Genomic DNA, 19,454 nt, shown 5'->3' with positions numbered 1-19,454 from the left:
TTGTGCACCTTCTGCCATGCACATTATAATATTTGGTGCCTCAAACTTTCCTCCTTTCTTTCATTTTAAAACTCTCCTTGTCACCTGCTATTTTTTCATTTAGATTAACTCATAAATCACCAACAAAATCTGCTCCCTATAACCTGAGCCGAAGAGGTAACTCACAAATTCAGTTTACAAAGACTTGATAAAAATGGGGTCAACCTCCTCTGCAGTCTCAGGAGTGCCGCTCTTTCCTGGCTCCTTAGCTCCTTGATTTCAGTATACAGTAGGTTTATCAGCTTTATAGCTCACAGAAAGGAATGATTTAATTTTTGTGTATGAAGAGAGAAGGGAGTATTGAATGTGTGTGCAGCAGACAGTGTAGTGGTACGGGTACTGAAGCAGCATATCATTTTCAGCATTTACTAAGCTCCCTTTCAGTGTAGAGGTCATTGAATCAATTACTTTCTCTGTGGTGCAATAATGCATAATATGTATTTATTTAGCATTAGCAAATTTACATTGGTTCGACAACTTGTCCTAATGACATGAATAATAGTTACATGTACGCATTGTTGAATTTTTTATTCAATCCGCATTTAATCTATAGGAACCATTTGAGGATGTTGAGAGTTCAATTACAAAATAATAAAAACACACACACATGCACACACATGCACACACACACACACACACACGCACACATGCACACACACACACACACAAACACACACACACACACACACACACACACACAAGGGACTTTAAGCACTAGTTAATCACTTGAACAAGTCAAATAACGACTAAAGGACCAATTTAATAAGGAAGTGATATATCATGGCAAGTTGCCATCAAGGGCTTTATAAATAAATAGAAACCAATGCCTGTCACGTCTTACTGTTAGAGAATTTACATTGCAAAATAAATATGACCTAGCCATATGGTTTCAAGGATAAATGCACATATATGCACGTGGTGAAGCAGGAATGAAGCGTTTTTATCTTATGGAAATGTATCATGCATGACTTTGAGTTCGCTCTTTGTCCAAGCCAATATAAAAAGGCTGTATCAGTTCACAATGTTGCTGTTAAAACAGATCAATGTATGATGTTTTATACATGTTTTTATGTCATCCAAAGTGACATTATTGACTCTGCGATATAATTTAGGTCACCAAATTGTACTAGCAAGTTAGTTGTATATTTTAGGGAAATTTTGGGACGATAACAGTATAAAGTACACTGAGTCTCCACTGGAAGATCTGTAAAGCTGAACTCATGTTACGGCCCATTGAGAACAGCAAGATGACTGAACACCACATCTTTCCAAACCCAAAGCTTACGTCTGGATCAACAAGAAAAGTCTTGCTTGTGTCGCAGCTTCTTTTCATCCTGCCTTTAGTCAGCAAGATGTGAAAACATCAGCCTCAAAAAGCTCAGTTGTCAAGGCAATACATACTTTGCGGTTCAGCAGTAAGCTCCACAAGAAGTTGAATTTCTTACCAGTGTAAGAAAAGAAAATATACTGGATTTGGTTTATAGCCCTTTTCGCTCTATCACTGTTTCATATGATTTGTGTTGCCAAAGACTGTTGGATATTAGCTGCAAATACAGAATTGTCAAATTAGCTGCTGCCTTCCTACAGCATATGGAAAGATAGCTCATTTCCATTTCCTATACTATTTAGAATTCATTAGGCAAATGGGTGGACACCCAATGATGTCCTGAATGGCTGGTGACATGCTAAGTCCTCAGCATCCTTCATTGGATACGATCCTCCTCGAGAGGGAAAGGACATACACCACGTTCCATTTCATGAGACCCATCGATCAGCTCTCTATTTGATTGGCTGTCACCTCTGTCCTCCGTTTAAAGGTGTCCCCGACCCTGGCTTTGTCCTGGCTTTCACCTTTCTCTTGTTACCCTAACACGTGTGTGTGTGTGTGTAGGGTCCATCAGAGTAATGATTCACTGAACAGGCCATGTCTCATTTGTCGAAGGGTATGACCTCCATCTCACACAAGAGGCCGTCAGACTCACTGAAGATCACTCCTCTTTTGACACACACACACACACACACACACACACACACACACACACACACACACACACACACACACACACACACACACACACACACACACACACACACACACACACACACACACACACACACACACACACATACACACACACAGACATACACACACACACACCTCTCACCTCATTTAGATGCTCAAAAAGAACATCCCGTTGAATTTAAGCCTGGGGCCACTTGATATATTGAGCTGGTCAGTTTCAGTAATTAATCTTGCCACTTGATGAAAGGAAAGGTTGTTTCAGGAAGTAATATGGGCCAGGGTCGTATCTCTACCTGACAAAATAGATTTGCTGCCCTGTCATGTTTGATCAGCACTGATGGCCATCGGGCACAGGCGTGGCTCCATGTGTGTGAGAGCACTTGAGTGTGTGAAAGTAAATATAACCATGGCCGGTTTGTGCACATGCACAGAGAGCATGGGCATCATCAGGACCATGTAAGCTAATATTGAAATGTATAGCGGCTGACTGCTCTGCTATGATAAAGAAAATGATCCATTTTCAGCCGTCAGGGTGAGAGGTGGCCTTCACACCTCATTGATGTTCAGTAGTAACTGCCATTAAAACTAAACTGGGGAGCATGCTATGTGAAATCACTCATGGTTTGCTGACCTCTCTCAGTACATATTGCAATTTGTCTTTGTTTTTCTAGAGTGCCACATTTCATCTTCTCTTTTATTCATGCATACCTCGAATAAATCAGGGAGAAATCCCTTGAAACTACTGTACAGTTAATTAAATCAAATCAAATCAAACTTTATTTATAGAGCACATTATAAACGACCAACGGTCGACCAAAGTGCTGTACAGTTCAGTAAACAATACAATACAACGCAATTAGAAAAAAAAAATACACATAAAATATAGTGGACGAGTGTCATGCTCAGCCTGAATTAAAAACCATGGAGAACAGGTGGGTCTTCAATAAGGACTTAAAAACCTCTAGGGTCTGTTGATCTAATATGCCAGAGCAAGCTATTCCAGAGCCTAGGGGCAGCCGCCCCAAGGGCTCGGTCCCCTCTGGTTTTCTGTCTGGTCCTGGGAACTTCCAGCAGCCTTTGATCTGCCAACCTCAGCACTCTGGCTGGAGTGTGACAATGTAAAAGTTCAGTTAATTACAGCTGTGCCAGTCCATTTAAAGCTTTAAAAACAAATAACAAAAGTTTTAAATCAATCCTGAAGCGGATAGGAAGCCATTGTAGTGAGTTAACCATATGGTGCAGTGCTAAAGGGCAATAGAACCCAACTAGGGACATTTTTAAAAGAAATATCTAAGTGCAATAATTTTGACTGTTATTGCAATTGTGAAATATTAAAGAGAATTATCATTTCTGCATCATTGTCCTCATTTTTTTGAAAATATTAAAAAGATCATGGAATGAGTTTTTGTGAGCATCTGCACCAAAAAGGTTTTGTCGTTTCATATATATATTTTGCAGTTAACTAATTTTACACCTCTAATTTGAATATTGCAAAAGTCCATATTGCGATATCAATAAGATTGTCTAGCCCTTTACAAAACCGTATGCTAGTTTAGAGTTTTTTTTATATGAGAGATATTTTAGATCAAAGTTAGCTGTACTTTGCTTATTTTCATTATTTGACACGTGCAGCATGTGTGGGGAATATCATGCCATGTACTGACTTTTCAGTTGTTAAACTTTTACAAAAATATGCAAAGTCATGCCCAAGCTGCCTTTCTGTGAGTAACAGTTTGAAACCAGCAGGGAGTTAAGGCCCCTGTGGATCTTTGTCCTGTGAGTCACCAAGAACTCCGTTACCCACAATGCCACCAAAGGTCACACGCAGGTGACCACCAACAGACTGAAAAAGGATGGCTTTCCCTATAATTGACCTTTTCCTCCCTCTCTGTAATAACTGTTTTAATGACTATTATTAAATCTTTCTAAGTAGATAACCTGGGGAGGCTGTCAAACCCTCGCCAGTAGGAGTTAGACACCGGCAACAACCGCAGAGTAGGAGGAATTAATGGGCATATAGTCGTTTGAAAGACTGTTGGAAAAGGGGAGAAAAAAAGAATACTTTCTTATAGGGATTAAATACATCAATATATACTGTACCTTTTTACCGTACGTCCTTATGGCAGACTACATTTTGCAAGCTCACTTGGTGCTGTGAGATTTTAATTTGAAATCAATTGAGCCAGCCCCCCAACCATGTGCTATGTACAAAACCAAGTTTTTGTTGACAAGGTTATTCTAATTTTTAATCAGTGTACAGCTTTTAGAAATATAAGTCAATAGTGAAGTATTAAAAAGTACTTTTCCGTTGACACAGACTTATTCTTTCTGCTGCACCCACTGCTCCCAGTTTTGTGTTATCAGTTTATCCTGTCACATCACTTTCACTTTAGTCAGGGCTCTGTTTTCTCAACCACAAGTGTCACTTGTCTTTACCAAAAGATTTTGCTCTCTCTTCATCACACCCACTCACTCCCACTACTGTCCTTGTGCTCATTAAGGGAAACCTAGTTACTGCACATCAACTTGCCGTATCGCAATGCCTCTCAAGCCCTTTGTTCTTTTCTTTGTCTCTTGTGTGCTGCAATTGTTTAAGCCAGTTCTGTCCTTATTTAATGACTAAAATTACAACCAATGTTATTGGGGTTTCAAGAACAGTGTTTGAAAACCCCCATTTTAGGTCTTCCTTTGAAATTCCGATACATGTTTGGTTAAACCCTGCCACAATGTTATTATCAGAAATCATGACTAGTAATGGCTGCAACATGATAGTATTGGCTACTGAGGTAATATGTACAGTAAGGATGAGAACGGATTGAATTTAAAATGTATTATGAGGTGAAGGTCAGAATCTGAGAGGAATAAGAACTGTATCCGAAAACCAGGGAAAAGCACAAGGTGTCATCTATTATCCATTACTGGTAACAGGAAACGCTACAGTGATAAGAGACACGTGATCATGTCAAGTTTATATGTGTATCAATGTTGACTGTTAACTGTTAACGCTCATGATATTGTTCATGCCACAAGGTTCGTGTTTGATGCACTCACAAGATTATTAACAAAGTTCTGAAATTGTCAATCTTTTGGACACTGAATCAAACATGTTAACATACATTTAGCTTTTAAGGCTTACACACTGATGATGTTTAAAGCTGTAAGCTATTCATCTAGTTAATTGTCTGTTAAGTTACTGTCTATCAAAAAATACTACAATGGTAATTGATCATATGACCCGCTAATGAAAGCGCTTGTATTTGGTGCTTTGCCGAGAAATACGATTTGAGTGTCTGTGGACTTTCCCACGCTAAAATCAAATGTACTGCACAGTTAGTGACTCTTTTTACGTCGTTCCCTTTCTCTCTTTGGACCTCCAATCAGTGTAGAGCATGCAAAGGCATCACGCCGCATTTCCCTAGGTGAAAGCCGCCAATCTGCTGATGTCATACAGACGACAGAGTTTGTTTTTCAAAAGGGACTCTGGGAGATGAGGTCCTAGAAGTGCGCCTGCACTTACAGCTTAACTCCAAAGCAGCCGCTAGAAACAACATATCTTAATTCTACTGGATGACAACTTTAAGGGGAGCCCATTGTTCCAAGCTATTGTATCAAAGAAAACTTCCTCTTTATTATTCTCATCTTCCGTGTATTGAGCCTACTGTCAGAATCTATAATAAGGTCTGGCTGACACTCTCTGCTGCTAACTATGCCACAGAGTACAATCCTGTGGGTAAAGTGATGATCTACATGCAGACCGACGAAAAAGAAGAGAGGTGATGCGCTAGGGATGTTAATGATTCATTTGTGATTAATGAATCATAGCTAAGAGTACTCCAATTTAGCATTGCACTCCTATAACACTGTAAGACTCTGGACAGTTTGCAGCAGAACCAGACATATTGTCTTTTTTATCCCACGCATTCTTCTCAATGTCAAAACCTGGCACCTACAATACCCGTAACCCAACTGGACTGCCAACAGTTCGGTCAGATATTTGGGTGTTAATTGTGTGTAATGTAGCTTCAAGCTGAGATGAGGAGTGAGCTACAGAGGTCTGATAACCTCACTTCTTTCCAACTCCAAAAGCAGTTTTGAAACCCCAACCGACGTTGACTCAAATAGTCTATCTGTCAGACTTCACTCAACTGCCCTGAAAGTGTAAAATTAGAGTTCCCCTTTAAGAATACAAATTGAAAACGGATCGATAATGCGCAAAGTTAGCAACCCCTGGACATCGGTTCCATCGGTCCGCCATCCATCATCTGTACGGCATACAGTGGATTACCCTTCTATATATTTGAGTCACAAGTGAGAAACCTACTGCTCTTTACAGCCAAGGAGTGAAATGTTAAGCACCTCATGTTGGTGAATGAAACCTTTCTTTTTTTCTGTATCACCAGTAATACTTTACAGATTGAGAGGTTTCTGAGGAGCTTTGATTAATCCAGGTTCAGTTATCCCCCTCTTGTGTCTTTTGATTTAGGTTTTTCCACATCTTATAACCTCTTGAGGTTTTTTTTTCCTTTAAGGTGCTCAATAACTCCTCACTCACGAGTCACGACATCTTGGTTGTGAAGGCTTTCTAAAACCCTTCCTGCTCTTTCTCTTGCTCTCCATCATTATATTCATGTAATTAGATATGCACTGTGTGTGGGTGTATAATAAAATTTAGGTTTGTCCTTTATTTCAAAGGATGCGCTTTTTGTTCTGCTGTGTTATTATGAGAGCACCCTCACTTCCACTATGTATCAGGTCAACAGTGGTATGTTTGATATGCAATTTTGCTATTGAGGACCATTTTTTCCATGAAAATTGGGACAGTGTGTATAGATAATTTGTAATGAAAACAGGCATAACGGCAATATATTTATTGTCTTACTCACAAATGACTCACCCTGCAGGCTTAGTGTAAAGTTGCTCTGTTTTGACTACAGCTTGGAGATATTTGAGTCATTGTTTGTTAAAGACGTTAGGTCTTTCAACCATCTCAGTGCTTCAGAATAAGAAAAACACTAGCCATGATTTATGGCTGTCTCCCTTGTTTTCTTTGACTAATGTGTCTAACTCTCATCTGGTTTAATGGTTAATGAAGGGCAATGTGTGTGATCTCAAACACAAGAAATCCACATGTATTCTGTCACTGACACATTTATGTTTCCTTAAAAGCTCTTACACGGAAGATTGAAGACTAAAGTTTTGGACATTCTTGCCCCTTTTAATGTCTTTCTCATCAATAATCCGTTTTCCTGTCCGTGATTGGCACACATGGAGATGGATTCACTGTGTGGATTCACCAAATTGTTTTGGTTGCCTGTAAATATACGCTTGTCCAACACTCAGAATGCCTTTAACTACAGGTGAAAACAAACTCTAATAGCAGATGCTGAAGCAGAATTTAACTTTGGGTTTTTGTTTATAGGGCCATGACCAGAGTTATTTGTTTCTCTACTGCTTAGAAACTGTTGTGACTACGTATTGGCAAAGGCTATTTACACCTGCATTGTTGGCTACCGACACCCGGGTACAAATAGCGTACTTTTATATTTGTACCCGGGTGTTGGTAACCAACAATGCTATTTTTTCACCCATTTTTTTGCCTAATCTTAACCAAGTAGTTTTGTTGTCTAAATCTAACCAAACTGCCAAAAAAATCCAGCCTGGATTCGAATCATGGGCTCCTGGGTGGAAGTACTATACTTAATGCAGTGGACGAGGGGTCTGGTGTAAATAGACACTCCGTTATGTATTTTGACTTGTCATTTGGGGTATTATACATTGCACTACGCTGAATGTTGTTCAAGGAGCACTGCGTTGGTAATCCAGGGGCAGCAGCGGTAAGGGCTACAAGTGTCTTTCCTGTTAAGCACCCGTGTGACACTTAATCCCTTAGACCCTTTTCCCTCGTAAATTAGCATGTATATACAGTACAGTTTTTTTTAATTAAAAACCCAGGGGTAAGAGGGAAAACCCAGTTAAAATAGATGATAGACTTTTATTAATTCCAATTGCCAGTAGACAAATAGCCTGTTTTTTTTTGTTTTGTTTTTTTCTGGTGTGTCATGACAAGAATGTGTTTTTTTTGTCCAGTTGGAAAGGGGCTTCAGAGAGTTTAGCTGACCCTGGAAGCTGGCCTCAGTGTAGAGTGGATTTTAAACGGGTACAGGTATATTTAATGTGTATAAGTGTAAGTTAGAAGTGTGTAAGTTGTGACATTTAATTATTTTTGAAAGTGTTTTTTTTAAAGGTATATTTTGCCCAATTACCTTGCACGGCAGCTGAATTCTTACGGTATTCTTGTAAGTCAGGTTAGCCCAGTAACAAAAGACAAGACAAACCACAAACATAACAAAAGACATTGACCAGTGTGATAATCCATAACCCAGATGAGTCTCTCGGCTTTTCTGTCTTCCCATACATTAGAGGAATATAATGTGGGACTGACAGCCACCTGCTTGTTGATTTGCAGGCTTACCGCTGATGGCTTTCCTCCACTTCAAACAGAGCAAGCAGCTTGAGACTGACTGAATCAATTTTCAGTCAGAGGAAAGTACCGCAGCTACCATGACATCGTAGCGTTCGCTCCACATGGAATTTTATCTGATCGGTGAGAAGAGAAAAAAAAGACTTTGCTCTCTCTCAGGACTCTGTGACCTTCGCTCCTGTCAGATGCTGACATACTCTTCTGTAGAGAAAGTCTCACAGAGTCTTCCGCTAAAATTCAGGCTGCCTACATGATCAAACTAACAATGATGGGCAAGTCTCTCACATGTCAGACCTGCAGATCAACTACGCTACATTTCACATTTTATATTAGAATGGACCTGAGGAATCCTATCTTATCATTCCAAAGGGGAGGTTTTCCATTTGCTTCTTCATCAACCATAAGATTAGTCTTTTTGTTAACTTTGTACAGATTTTGATGCAGTCTCACACATCATCGTGCAGATGTCCATTGAAATGAGTAAATTAAATCATGTGAGTCATGCGGAAATGACACAGTCAAACAATTGATAAATAAAATGGTTAAGGCGAAATGGTATTTTATTTTTTTATTCTGTCTGATTATTCGTTTTTATGCCGTCTGTGTAATTTCTTTGACTTCCCCTAGGTGATGCAGCGGCAGCAGAGTCGGATGAGTCAGTGGTGGACCGCAGCTATGTAAAGAAGAAGCTGGAGCATGGACTCACACGGATTTGGCAGGTTGGAAATAAAAGTGCACTCTCTCTGTCTCTTTGTGTTAGCATGTCTCTTCTTCTTTCTTCCTCATGTTTTTTATGCATCTGCGCCGGCGACAGCTGTGGCCGGAGGCATTATATTTTCGTGTCGTCCGTTTATATCCAAAAGGTCAAAGGTCAACTTCACTGTGACATCATAATGTTCTGCAAAAATGGTTTCCTGGCCCTCATTCAACGCCATAACTCAGGAACAGAATGGGAGACATTTTGTTGGATACTGAATTGGGGAATCAAATCTTGAAACTGTGGTATAGATCTTCTGTGCTGCAACTTGACTGGTTGGTGGTGGCATACAACCGCAAGGCTGTTATTCTAGTTCTCCACATAGTCATTCCACAAACTGCCATATCGCTTCCTCCCTCTCTCAGTTTCATTGATCATCAGTTAAATCACAACTTCTCCTCCCATGAGTCACCGTGTTTCCCTCATTTCTCTCCTCAGGACGTACAGTTGAAAGTGAAGGCCTACATCTTGGGGACGGACATGTCCAACTTCAAATACGATGATTTCATAGTGGTACTTGATGTCATCAGCAGGTATGCAGCAGGGCCAGAGCAGTCAGCCAGTTTCCAGCAATTGATCTCACTATCGCTTGTCCTTTCTCATGTTGATGTGCATGTTACATGCAGTCCCTCTATTTTCTCCTCAGTCACTTACTCACTAACTGATAACTGAAGTTATATGGACACACTTACACACAAACCAAACATGCTCTCTTGTCCAATAAGAAAATTATCATTGACTTTTATTTACATATACATCAAAACAGGATTTATAAGTCTGAACCTGTTTAAACAACACATGTTGATTATATTAACTCTGATTATAATATTGTGATACTAATGGGCACCAGATAGGAAGTGCATACACCTTCGTCACATTGCTTGAACTATGATCAACCTGTGCACTGCTCCCACATACAGTTGTCACTGTATGTGGGAGTGAAGCCTGTGCTTGGCTGAAACAAGGTTGTGGGTGGACAGAAGAGACATGTCTTTAAGTAGAATTCAGGTTATTACTAGCCTGGCATCACCAGACTCATTCACATATACTTCAGTTAATTTTAGATTTTCAGGGGGTGTTATCAACTGCCGCAGACCAAAATGGTTCTGGACACAATTGACTCAAAACCAATCGCACAACGAAACATGACTGACAACTGTAGTGCTGAGCAGCACATGCCAGTTGGGGCAGCAAAAGAATGGCTAACTGCTCACAAACGTTCCCAAACTACACTATAGTACGATCTGAGTTTTTATGAGCGTGGTACATTGACCTGAACCATGCATACTGGACACAATTGGATGATTTAGCTGATAATCCCCTTGAATTTGAAGGGGCCAGATGCATCTGCCAGAGCAAATAAAAACTGAGCTTGGCAGAAATGTCTGTTTTTTTGGCCAGGACATCAGTATAGATGTTTCCGAGTTCACCTAAAATTGTGCATATTTATTTGTGACATAATTTCCTTCAGTACCCCTGCTAACAGCACATTGTCTGTCCCTTGACTGGCAAGTCACAGTTACTGGAGCAAGGCTGTTTACATTTCTCTGTGCCCCTGCCAGCTCAGCTGTCAGTCAAACATACACAACGGTCTTCCTCAAGAGGCTTTGAGGGCCATTTTCGATTGCAAAAACATGAATAAAAATAATTGTTTATGCAGAAGCACATACTATAAAGGTATAAAAGAATAAATTGTATATACTTTTTGCAATAAAATAAAATTAATAGTTTATCACTTTACTCATATAGTTGGAAATATGGAGATTGGTTCCATCAATTACATTACCTTAATCACAGTAGCCCTAACTTGGAGTGGCTGCGTCATTGTGTGCAAACACAGTCATTATCAGTCAGCAGCCATCAAAGTGTCCACTTGTTCTCCTTACACCAGGTCTTCTCACCGCATGCACCATCATATAACTGCATCAGTGATGAATCCCTTGGTCTTGTCTCTTCCCTTTTTTCTTTCTCTTCTCTCTTCTCCCTTCATTATATATCCCCTCATCCTTAATCTCTCTCTTGCAGGTTGATGCAGGTGGGTGAGGAGTTCTGCAGCAGTAAGTCAGAGGTCCTGCAGGAGTCTATCAAACGCCAGAGTGTCAACTACTTTAAAAACTATCACAGGTAAACTGGCTGCTTCTGGATTAATTGTGCGCGAACAACAGACATAGAGTGCATGGATGTGACATGTGTAGTCCTTTGATATAATGGAAAGAAAGTTGCTGTGATTATAGTAGATTAAACTGATTGTTAAACTGAAGGTTGTTTGACAGAAACGTTTACACGCAATAACAGCCATTGGCGGCCTTGATAATGCTCTGTTCCAACTTAAATACTGTGGTGTAGATGTGTAATTAAAAGGTAACACTCACTGAGCTGTAAGCACACTTTTGATTATGTAACCCCCTGCCAACAACATGAATATGTAAGCTTTCATGCTGACAGCGCCACATCATCAGATGTAATTTGCATTGATCAGCGTTGTGATAACTTGTCAAGAATCATTGATAAGATTTTTGAATACCAGAATGCTAACAAGCTTCATTGCTGTGACACAAAATGGCAAAGAAGGGAGAGACGGAGGCACAAAGGGGTGCATCTTCAGTTTAGAGATGATCTTGCTGTGTAATAGTAATTGGAATTGAAAAGGGGAGCGGTAGAGGTGACACACACCGAGATGAAGAAGAAGAAGAAGAAGACTTGGTCCATGTATACACATACTCTCAAAAACTCACACATCTGCACTTGTGACCAGAAGGCTTCTAGCAGCCCAAAGTGATAACTCAGCAGTGAACTTGACGGGCTAATGACTGCATTCGTCTGTCAGTGTCCCGCAGACACTCATTTCCTCGATTGACTGAAATGTTTTCAAGGCTTTAAATGCCCTAGACAGTGAAAAGAGAGATTTCCATGTCTTATTATAAAGCAGGTCGATTCTCAGGGAAATGCACACAGCCTGTATTCAGAAACTGTGCCTTTAAATGAGTCAGGCCTCCTGTACAGTTGTGATGTCACAAATATACTATATATAGTTAGAAAGTGCCGCTACACTGGTGTTATAGTCATTCCCAAGCTGCAATGGTGGTGCAGAGACGCCGAAGACCCAGATGCACTGACCAATCAGCGCAAAATTTACTTTTTCTCTGAGGGGGGCTTTAAGAGACAGGTGCTAAAACAGAGGGTGAATACAGGTGTATTCATAGAGAGAATACAATTTGAACATTTTATTGAACATTAAAGCATGTAAACTTGTTCTAGCAGAGACCCAAAAAATGAAAATAAGCATAATATGGGATTAATGTTCTTTAATTCTCAATGCATTACATAGGTAAAAGATGCCAGCATGTGCAAAATGCGCTGCCTTTAAATGCAAGCGATATCCCTCACACTCTCATTCAGTTCCTATACTTCAAACACCTTTAAGACAAGTAACACGGGCTACTGCAGTGTTTGAAGTCAACACTGCTCTGACATTTCACACACAAGGACCTGATATTGACCTAGCAGTCGACCAATCAGGGTGACTGTCTTGAGCTTGACAGTTAACAAGGAAACGTGTTACACATACACAAATTCTCTCACTCACTCACTCTCGCACGCACGCACGCACGCACGCACGCACGCACGCACGCACGCACGCACGCACGCACGCACGCACGCACGTCTTCCTTTTCACTGTGTATCAGTGACCTTTGCATGCTTTTTTATGTCAGCCCATTGAATCTGGACTCTCATAACACATGTTAACAGAACTGTACACACTGCTGTCATGATGTCAGTATTTGACACATGTCGACTTCTTTTTTTTTACTCCATCTCTGTTTCTTTTTCTTTCTTCTCATCCCCTCAGGGCAAGACTGGAAGAGCTGAGGATGTTTCTGGAAAATGAGACGTGGGAACTTTGCCCAGTCAAGTCTAACTTCAACATCGCCCAGCTCCATGTGAGTAAGAATCACATCAACTGAGGCGAGAAAGTGACGCATTAATTTATTCTACACTGTCACTCATTGCACGCCCCCACCACACACATTTGCATAAGGATATGAGACACAGGGGGATCCTACACAATGATTTGTGTGTATTTTTGTGTATTTGTGAGCACTTGTGAGCGACAGTTGAGAAATAAAACAATAAATATCCAAACATAATGTAGATCATGTGTAATAAAAAATTAATTCAAAATCAAAATATTTTAGTTATCTATTGAATATATACTATAACTAACTGAAAGAAAAGATCACCATGAATATAACATGCAAGGCTCACTTTACCTAGAAGCAGAAATGATTAACCAAACAATTAGATGTCAGGAAGATAAGTTAATTCAAATTTTGTTTAATCATTTTTATACTTGTTTTCCCCTTTATTTCTTTCTTGGACACATTTTTGCAAACAAACACACATGCCTAAGAATCTTCATAAAAAGCCCACTGCCATGAAATATTATGTCTACATTACTGGTTGGTAAACAGACAATGTCCATTAGCTGATAGAGAAGCGAGCATACATTTGATCATGTAGTATATGTTTTATTATATTACTCATCTTTTTAGTCACTGTTGCCTGTCCTTAATAAGATAATTTGTAATTTATTTGTTTCAAGACAGGGACAGTGCACAATAAGACAGTAATCTTGCAAACAAACAGAAAACAAACAAGCATAGGCATTGTGCCAGGTTGTAGCAGATTGCTATTTCCAACCTGTCGTCCCTGGGCAGTTGATGGAGTAGAACATAAAAATTAGTATAAAAAATAAAAATTAGTAAAAGAACAGAGAAGAGCAAAGAGAATTCATGAATGCGTACACTCTTGTCTTGACAGTAGCCAACGCTTGGCAAGATGTGAGAAGGTGTGGGGACATGAAATATTAGTATTCCATTGAGTCATGGCAATGCAGGAAAATGATGACTTCCCAAATGCAGTTTTGTGTTGGGGTACACTACACTCACCCCTTGTAACAGATCTTGTTGTTCGTGTTGACTTCTCAGAGTACTCAGTGTAACTTTTTTTAGGGGGAGCTGCAGCATTATGAATCATTTTAAAATGTTAGCGGACATTTGAGTGCGTTATCAGATTCACAAAGTTTCAAATTTCATATTCATTGAGCATATGACAGTGATGGTTGCAACGTTTTTATCATCATGGATTTTGAGGGTTTTTGCCTTTGGGACGAGATACTTCCATGAGAACATGCAACTCACAAGACCAGTTAGGTTGTGTTGTTCACAGTGTATTTACAATTGCCGATTTACAAATGCAGGCATTAATGTTTAGCAATCTTTTATACTGTAGACTTTTTGTAAGAATATGATTGATAATTCTGAAATTCTCAAATTTATAAACCTCAGTTTATTTTATTATGTGCCTCATCTGCTAACTTTACCTCTGTCTGTTTCCTATCCTCTCCACTTCCAGGAGTTTAAGTTCATGGGCCAGTGTCGTTCTCCGTCCGTTTCCCCGAGCAGACAGGCCATTTCAGCGACCAGTCCGGCTCAGGAGGAGCTGACTCTGTTCCAGCAGTTCATTCAAGAGGGAAACCCCTTTGAGATGCACGCTGAGAACAAAGAAGAGGAGACAGAGGATGTGCTGGCATCTAACGGGGTAAGTGGCAACTGAAAACACATGCTTCCAATTGGTGCCTGCTAATTGTTTGGAATTAGGGTTGAAGTTGTGTTGCCCAGTCTGTCAAAATGCCTTTAATACAATATATTGTTGTGCATGAAACATAGTACTAGTTGTCATTAATTCAGGTAATTTATTGTCATTGTCTTTCCTTATGTGGACCATGTAGGACCTACATAAATACTGTATGCCCAATTCACAAGGGTACCTGTTGAGGTACTTCACCAAACAAGTGAATAAAGAGCCTAGCTGATTCATTGGGTCATAATCACTGTGGGTAATTAAGTTGTTTACAGCAGCTCTCGAGCTGTCATCACCAGACCCATAACAAACTTTTATTAACAGTGTAGGGCCAGCAGTGCAGAACGTGCCATGCTTATTTTAACATTTTGATGCATTGGCCGACAGGAAATATAAGCTGTTAAACAGCTAATGAAATCTGTGGGTAACTTCAGAGTAGAGCTTTATGTAATGATGTAGCATCTTTGTCATGAAGTCATTTTTCTATCACTTCTTTTTGCCGCATCCATCTAGATTCAATACATTTTTCATTGCAAAGTACTATTGTGTAGTGAAATAGTGTAGTATTTCGTATCCAGAACGCCTATACTGGAAACTATACGCTATACTCTTTATTTGTGTTAAATATTAAAAGACACCATGTCACCTTAAAATAAACGTTTCACTGCTAAGTATGGAGCCACTGACAGTCTCTGTTGTCCAGTAAAACTACTAGGCCTGCCACTTAAGTGCCATACATAATTGACAGAGAAGATAATTCATGATTCTTTTCTTCTTTGAAAGCCTGTTTCACTGTACATCTATCAGTGTGCATTGTGCAGCTCCATCTTGAATTTCGAAGAGCAGCCTAGCTTGATTTGTGGAGCGAGCGTGAGCCTCTCATCTTACCCAACAACTGAAAGCCAGCACTTCTGCTTGCCTGACAGATCTTAATCTGAAAGCATATTGGGTTATCTCCTGCACCGTTATATTAAACAACAGCCAAACAGTATTGTGTGGTTAAGACTGAACAGGAAAGTCAAATAAACTTAATCTCTGTCAAGGCTTTTATGGGGTTCAACCAGATATAACATACAGTAGATACAGGGATGTAGAGAATGGTGCCTAGTACTGCAGATGTTATACACTTGTGCTTCTACTAAATGACAAAACTAAAGTCCAAAAGGCTTATTTGTTGCCAAAACAGTATTGTTTTCAAGAATGGGGGGAATAAATTACATAGGTGTCCCGGCACCCTGACACATCACACGTTTTTTTTTTAATATATATATAATGATATATCTTCCTTCCAGGCTTAACATCAAAAACAATATTGCACCATCTAACATTTCAGGCTTACAGAAGCCCTTGGTTTGCTTGCTCCTAAGCTTGTAATCCTTTCTATATGGCTGTTGTGTTGAGCTCGCAGTTGAGGACAACGAAAATATTGTCTTATTTCAGGGGAGCTTTAACCAGACTCTCCTCTGGGAGCTGATTTCATTTTAGGCTTTTTTCCCTAATGTCAGTCGTTTCATGGTTATGCACCCATTAGAGCTAAAAGATGGGAATGATTCTACATTTTCAATTAATCTTTTAGATAATTGAATCACAGCCAGTAGCTAGTTTGTATTTGTTGACATGATTTCCCCATGACATCTTCCCCCCCCCCCACACTTGTCTTCCACAAATCGTGTCATGTCATGTCAGCAGAGTTTCTTAGCCTAAAAATATCCCTTTTTCTTTGCAGTGGCCCTTTGACCATTTTCCATTGACTTCCATCTGATCTTTCTCTTCCCCTTTACTCAAGTACGAGTCAGACGAGCTGGAGAAAAGCGTTTATCAAGATTACGACAGTGACAGTGATGTCCCAGAGGAGCTCAAACAGGACTACGTTGACGAGCAGACGGGCGATGCCCCCCTCAAGAGGTCAGTTCCAAGTCAAAATTGTTTTACACCACTTCGCAGCTCAGGGTATGACAGTTGAAGCTAAGTGGTATATTCAACTCCAGGCTATTTCAAATGTATGAAACAAAAAAAAAAGTTACCAGTGTTGTTAATCACAAAGGCAAAACTAAGATAATGGGATGATGATCTTTCTGAAGGAGGTTCTGAAAGGATGTGAAATTATGCATATTGCCACTTTTTATGGATTTAGCAATGATAATTTTAGCTAGTGGGCAGAAAGCTTGTGTAAAGCTTTTGTCTACCCATGAAAAATTCTCTCTCTTGCCACCTCCGCCTATGTGATTGGTGACTATTGAAAGGTTAGTCGATGTTTCACAACAGAGGAGGAATTCCTGCTTCTCTTCACTTTGTATAAAAAAAGATTTATTATCATTTGAATGAGAGATTTTAAATGCCTTTTAGGGAAGTTTTTGCTCTAATTATTTCTGGATTCCTCGCTTGTTGAGTTTCTAAGTTTTTGACAGTAAACTGACTGAATGTGTATGTGGTGGCCTGCATTATTAAGAGCCTAAGATTGTGTGTGTTTGCACATAACTGAGAGCTGACATTGCATTTTACACCGGAGTTGTAACGGGAAACAATACATGCAATACCATTACTTATTCAGTAGCTCCTGATTATAGAAGCATTTTTATAATAATCATTTCCAGTCATGTAATGTACAATGGTTTATTAATGGTATCACCATGTTCCTGCTTAATGTTGAGTCTGGTTCTTTCCCAGATCTGACATACCTGATATTTTTTTGCTTTAAGTCTCACCACATTTGATTTCCTATTTCCTATGTGTATTAACCAGACATTAGCCTATAGTCACTAAAATGCTAATCTCTCATTCTTATAAGCAGGAATCATTAATGGTTAATTATTGAATGGGTCGCATGATCACATCCAGAAATTAGACGGCCCATGTAATGACTGCTGGCTAATACGGATCAATGGTTAATGTCAGGGGTCTAGTACTCATAGATCACCAGTTCACTAGTTCTTCACAACAGGGGTCTCTGTCCTCGGTTCTCTGTGGCCTGCACTGTGTAATGGGTTCTGAGTGATCAATTAGAAGACTCTGACCCGCACTAAGGTCTTTCAACCTAGCCAATCATTGCTGAGGATTAGTGATGTTAAAATATATTACGGAGTCTCTCCTTTTCTCATGCTCTACTGTTCTTCTCATCCTCACATCTGCACGCGTCAGTTCGTCCCGAGAGACCATTAGAAGCAAGAAAAAGTCAGACTATAACCTTAATAAGACCAATGCACCGATCCTCACCAACACCACCCTCAACGTTATCCGGCTTGTTGGTGAGTCACACACACACACACACACACACACACACACACACACACACACACACACACACACACACACACACCAACACACACACAGACACAGAGCAGCCCGGAGTCACTCAGGTCATTGCTGCTACCTGTGCGACTGAGCTGCTGTTATAATTATTAGCTTTCACCCTGAGCTCTCACCTTTCATTTCTTCTGCTATATGAATTCATTTATAACTCAGGCTAATACAGATCTGCTGTTATTCTTCAAGGGATGGTTCAGATTTTTTGTACGAGGTACTTGTCAGTAGATGACAGTCTGCATGCCCCCACTTTGGAGAAGCAGACAAAACTCCCAACACATAACGTAAGCGGTGCACTGCTGTTGATGGGGACCACAGTATTAGTTTAAGAACATTTGGAATATATTCACTGCTTACCTTGGGGACTGTAGCTGTTATCTTTGCTCTCTTTAAAGCCACCATGACTCCATTGACAACAACAGTAATTATGCCTTCCAGAATACGGGAGTGGCCTTGAGTGGTTAGTTTGTTTGTGTCATTGTGTGACTTTGGTGTTTCAAGAAGGTTAGGAACCAACAAACCGATCAAGGCACATGTAGACAAACTACTCCTATGTTTTGTTTGGTGTGATTTACTGTTTTTGTCTGTGGAGTCTGGTGGTTTTGAAGAGAGCGATATAACAGTTTAAGTTCGCTGCCTTAAAAGGCTGTTTGACAGCAACGTAGACTGAAGTTGATTTTTCTTTTTAGCTTTAGCTCCTCCTCCCCGTCAATACTAGCATTTCTTAGCTTCCATGCCTGTCCTCTTGCCTGCTTTGCCAAAGTGGGGCCACCATCTACTGTAGGTTATACAACGGCTATGGTCATTCAACCCCACTTCATACTTCAAAACCTTCTAGTACAACACAGTACAAAATAGAACTAATTGTGTTTTTTGTCCTTTCTTTACACAATTGGTATTATTGATTTAGAGCTGGGTGGCAAACAGAGTGAAAAGCCAAAGTTTGATTCCAAGCAATCACTTCTAATTCAGTTTGTGCGGCTCTTTGATGGAGTTAGATTGCTCCCTGAGTTCTCGGTGCAGAATTCAAGAGAAAGGGTGTGAAAAATGAGAGTGTGAGAGAAATAGTGCTGTCTCAGAGGCAAGCCAGATTGAGTTTATTTCTTCTTTTTCCCCCTCCACTCATCAGTTCTGAGTTAATGGTAACCTTGTTACACCCCTGTACCTCTGTGCTTATTGCTTTTATTACCTTCCTGGTAAATTGAATC

The 19,454-nt window shown here is 39.9% G+C and overlaps 1 protein-coding gene across 2 annotated transcripts in view; it reads left to right on the top strand.

Annotated features, from left to right (window-relative positions):
* Positions 1-19,454, top strand: part of vps50 (VPS50 subunit of EARP/GARPII complex) — a 108,800-nt gene that overhangs the window by 50,541 nt on the left and 38,805 nt on the right. For both annotated transcript variants that reach the window (XM_083925077.1, XM_083925076.1), the window contains exons 14-20: positions 9,171-9,262; positions 9,739-9,833; positions 11,326-11,424; positions 13,151-13,241; positions 14,716-14,901; positions 16,730-16,848; positions 18,082-18,188. In XM_083925077.1, the coding sequence (XP_083781203.1) occupies positions 9,171-9,262; positions 9,739-9,833; positions 11,326-11,424; positions 13,151-13,241; positions 14,716-14,901; positions 16,730-16,848; positions 18,082-18,188 (789 nt within the window). The remainder of the gene's footprint in view (positions 1-9,170; positions 9,263-9,738; positions 9,834-11,325; positions 11,425-13,150; positions 13,242-14,715; positions 14,902-16,729; positions 16,849-18,081; positions 18,189-19,454) is intronic.

Source organism: Echiichthys vipera (assembly GCF_963691815.1).
Source record: "Echiichthys vipera genome assembly, chromosome: 13".
Classification (NCBI taxonomy): Eukaryota; Metazoa; Chordata; class Actinopteri; order Perciformes; family Trachinidae; genus Echiichthys; species Echiichthys vipera.
The sequence above is the reverse complement of the archived record's forward strand: the minus strand, read 5'-3'. Positions and strand labels throughout refer to the sequence as shown.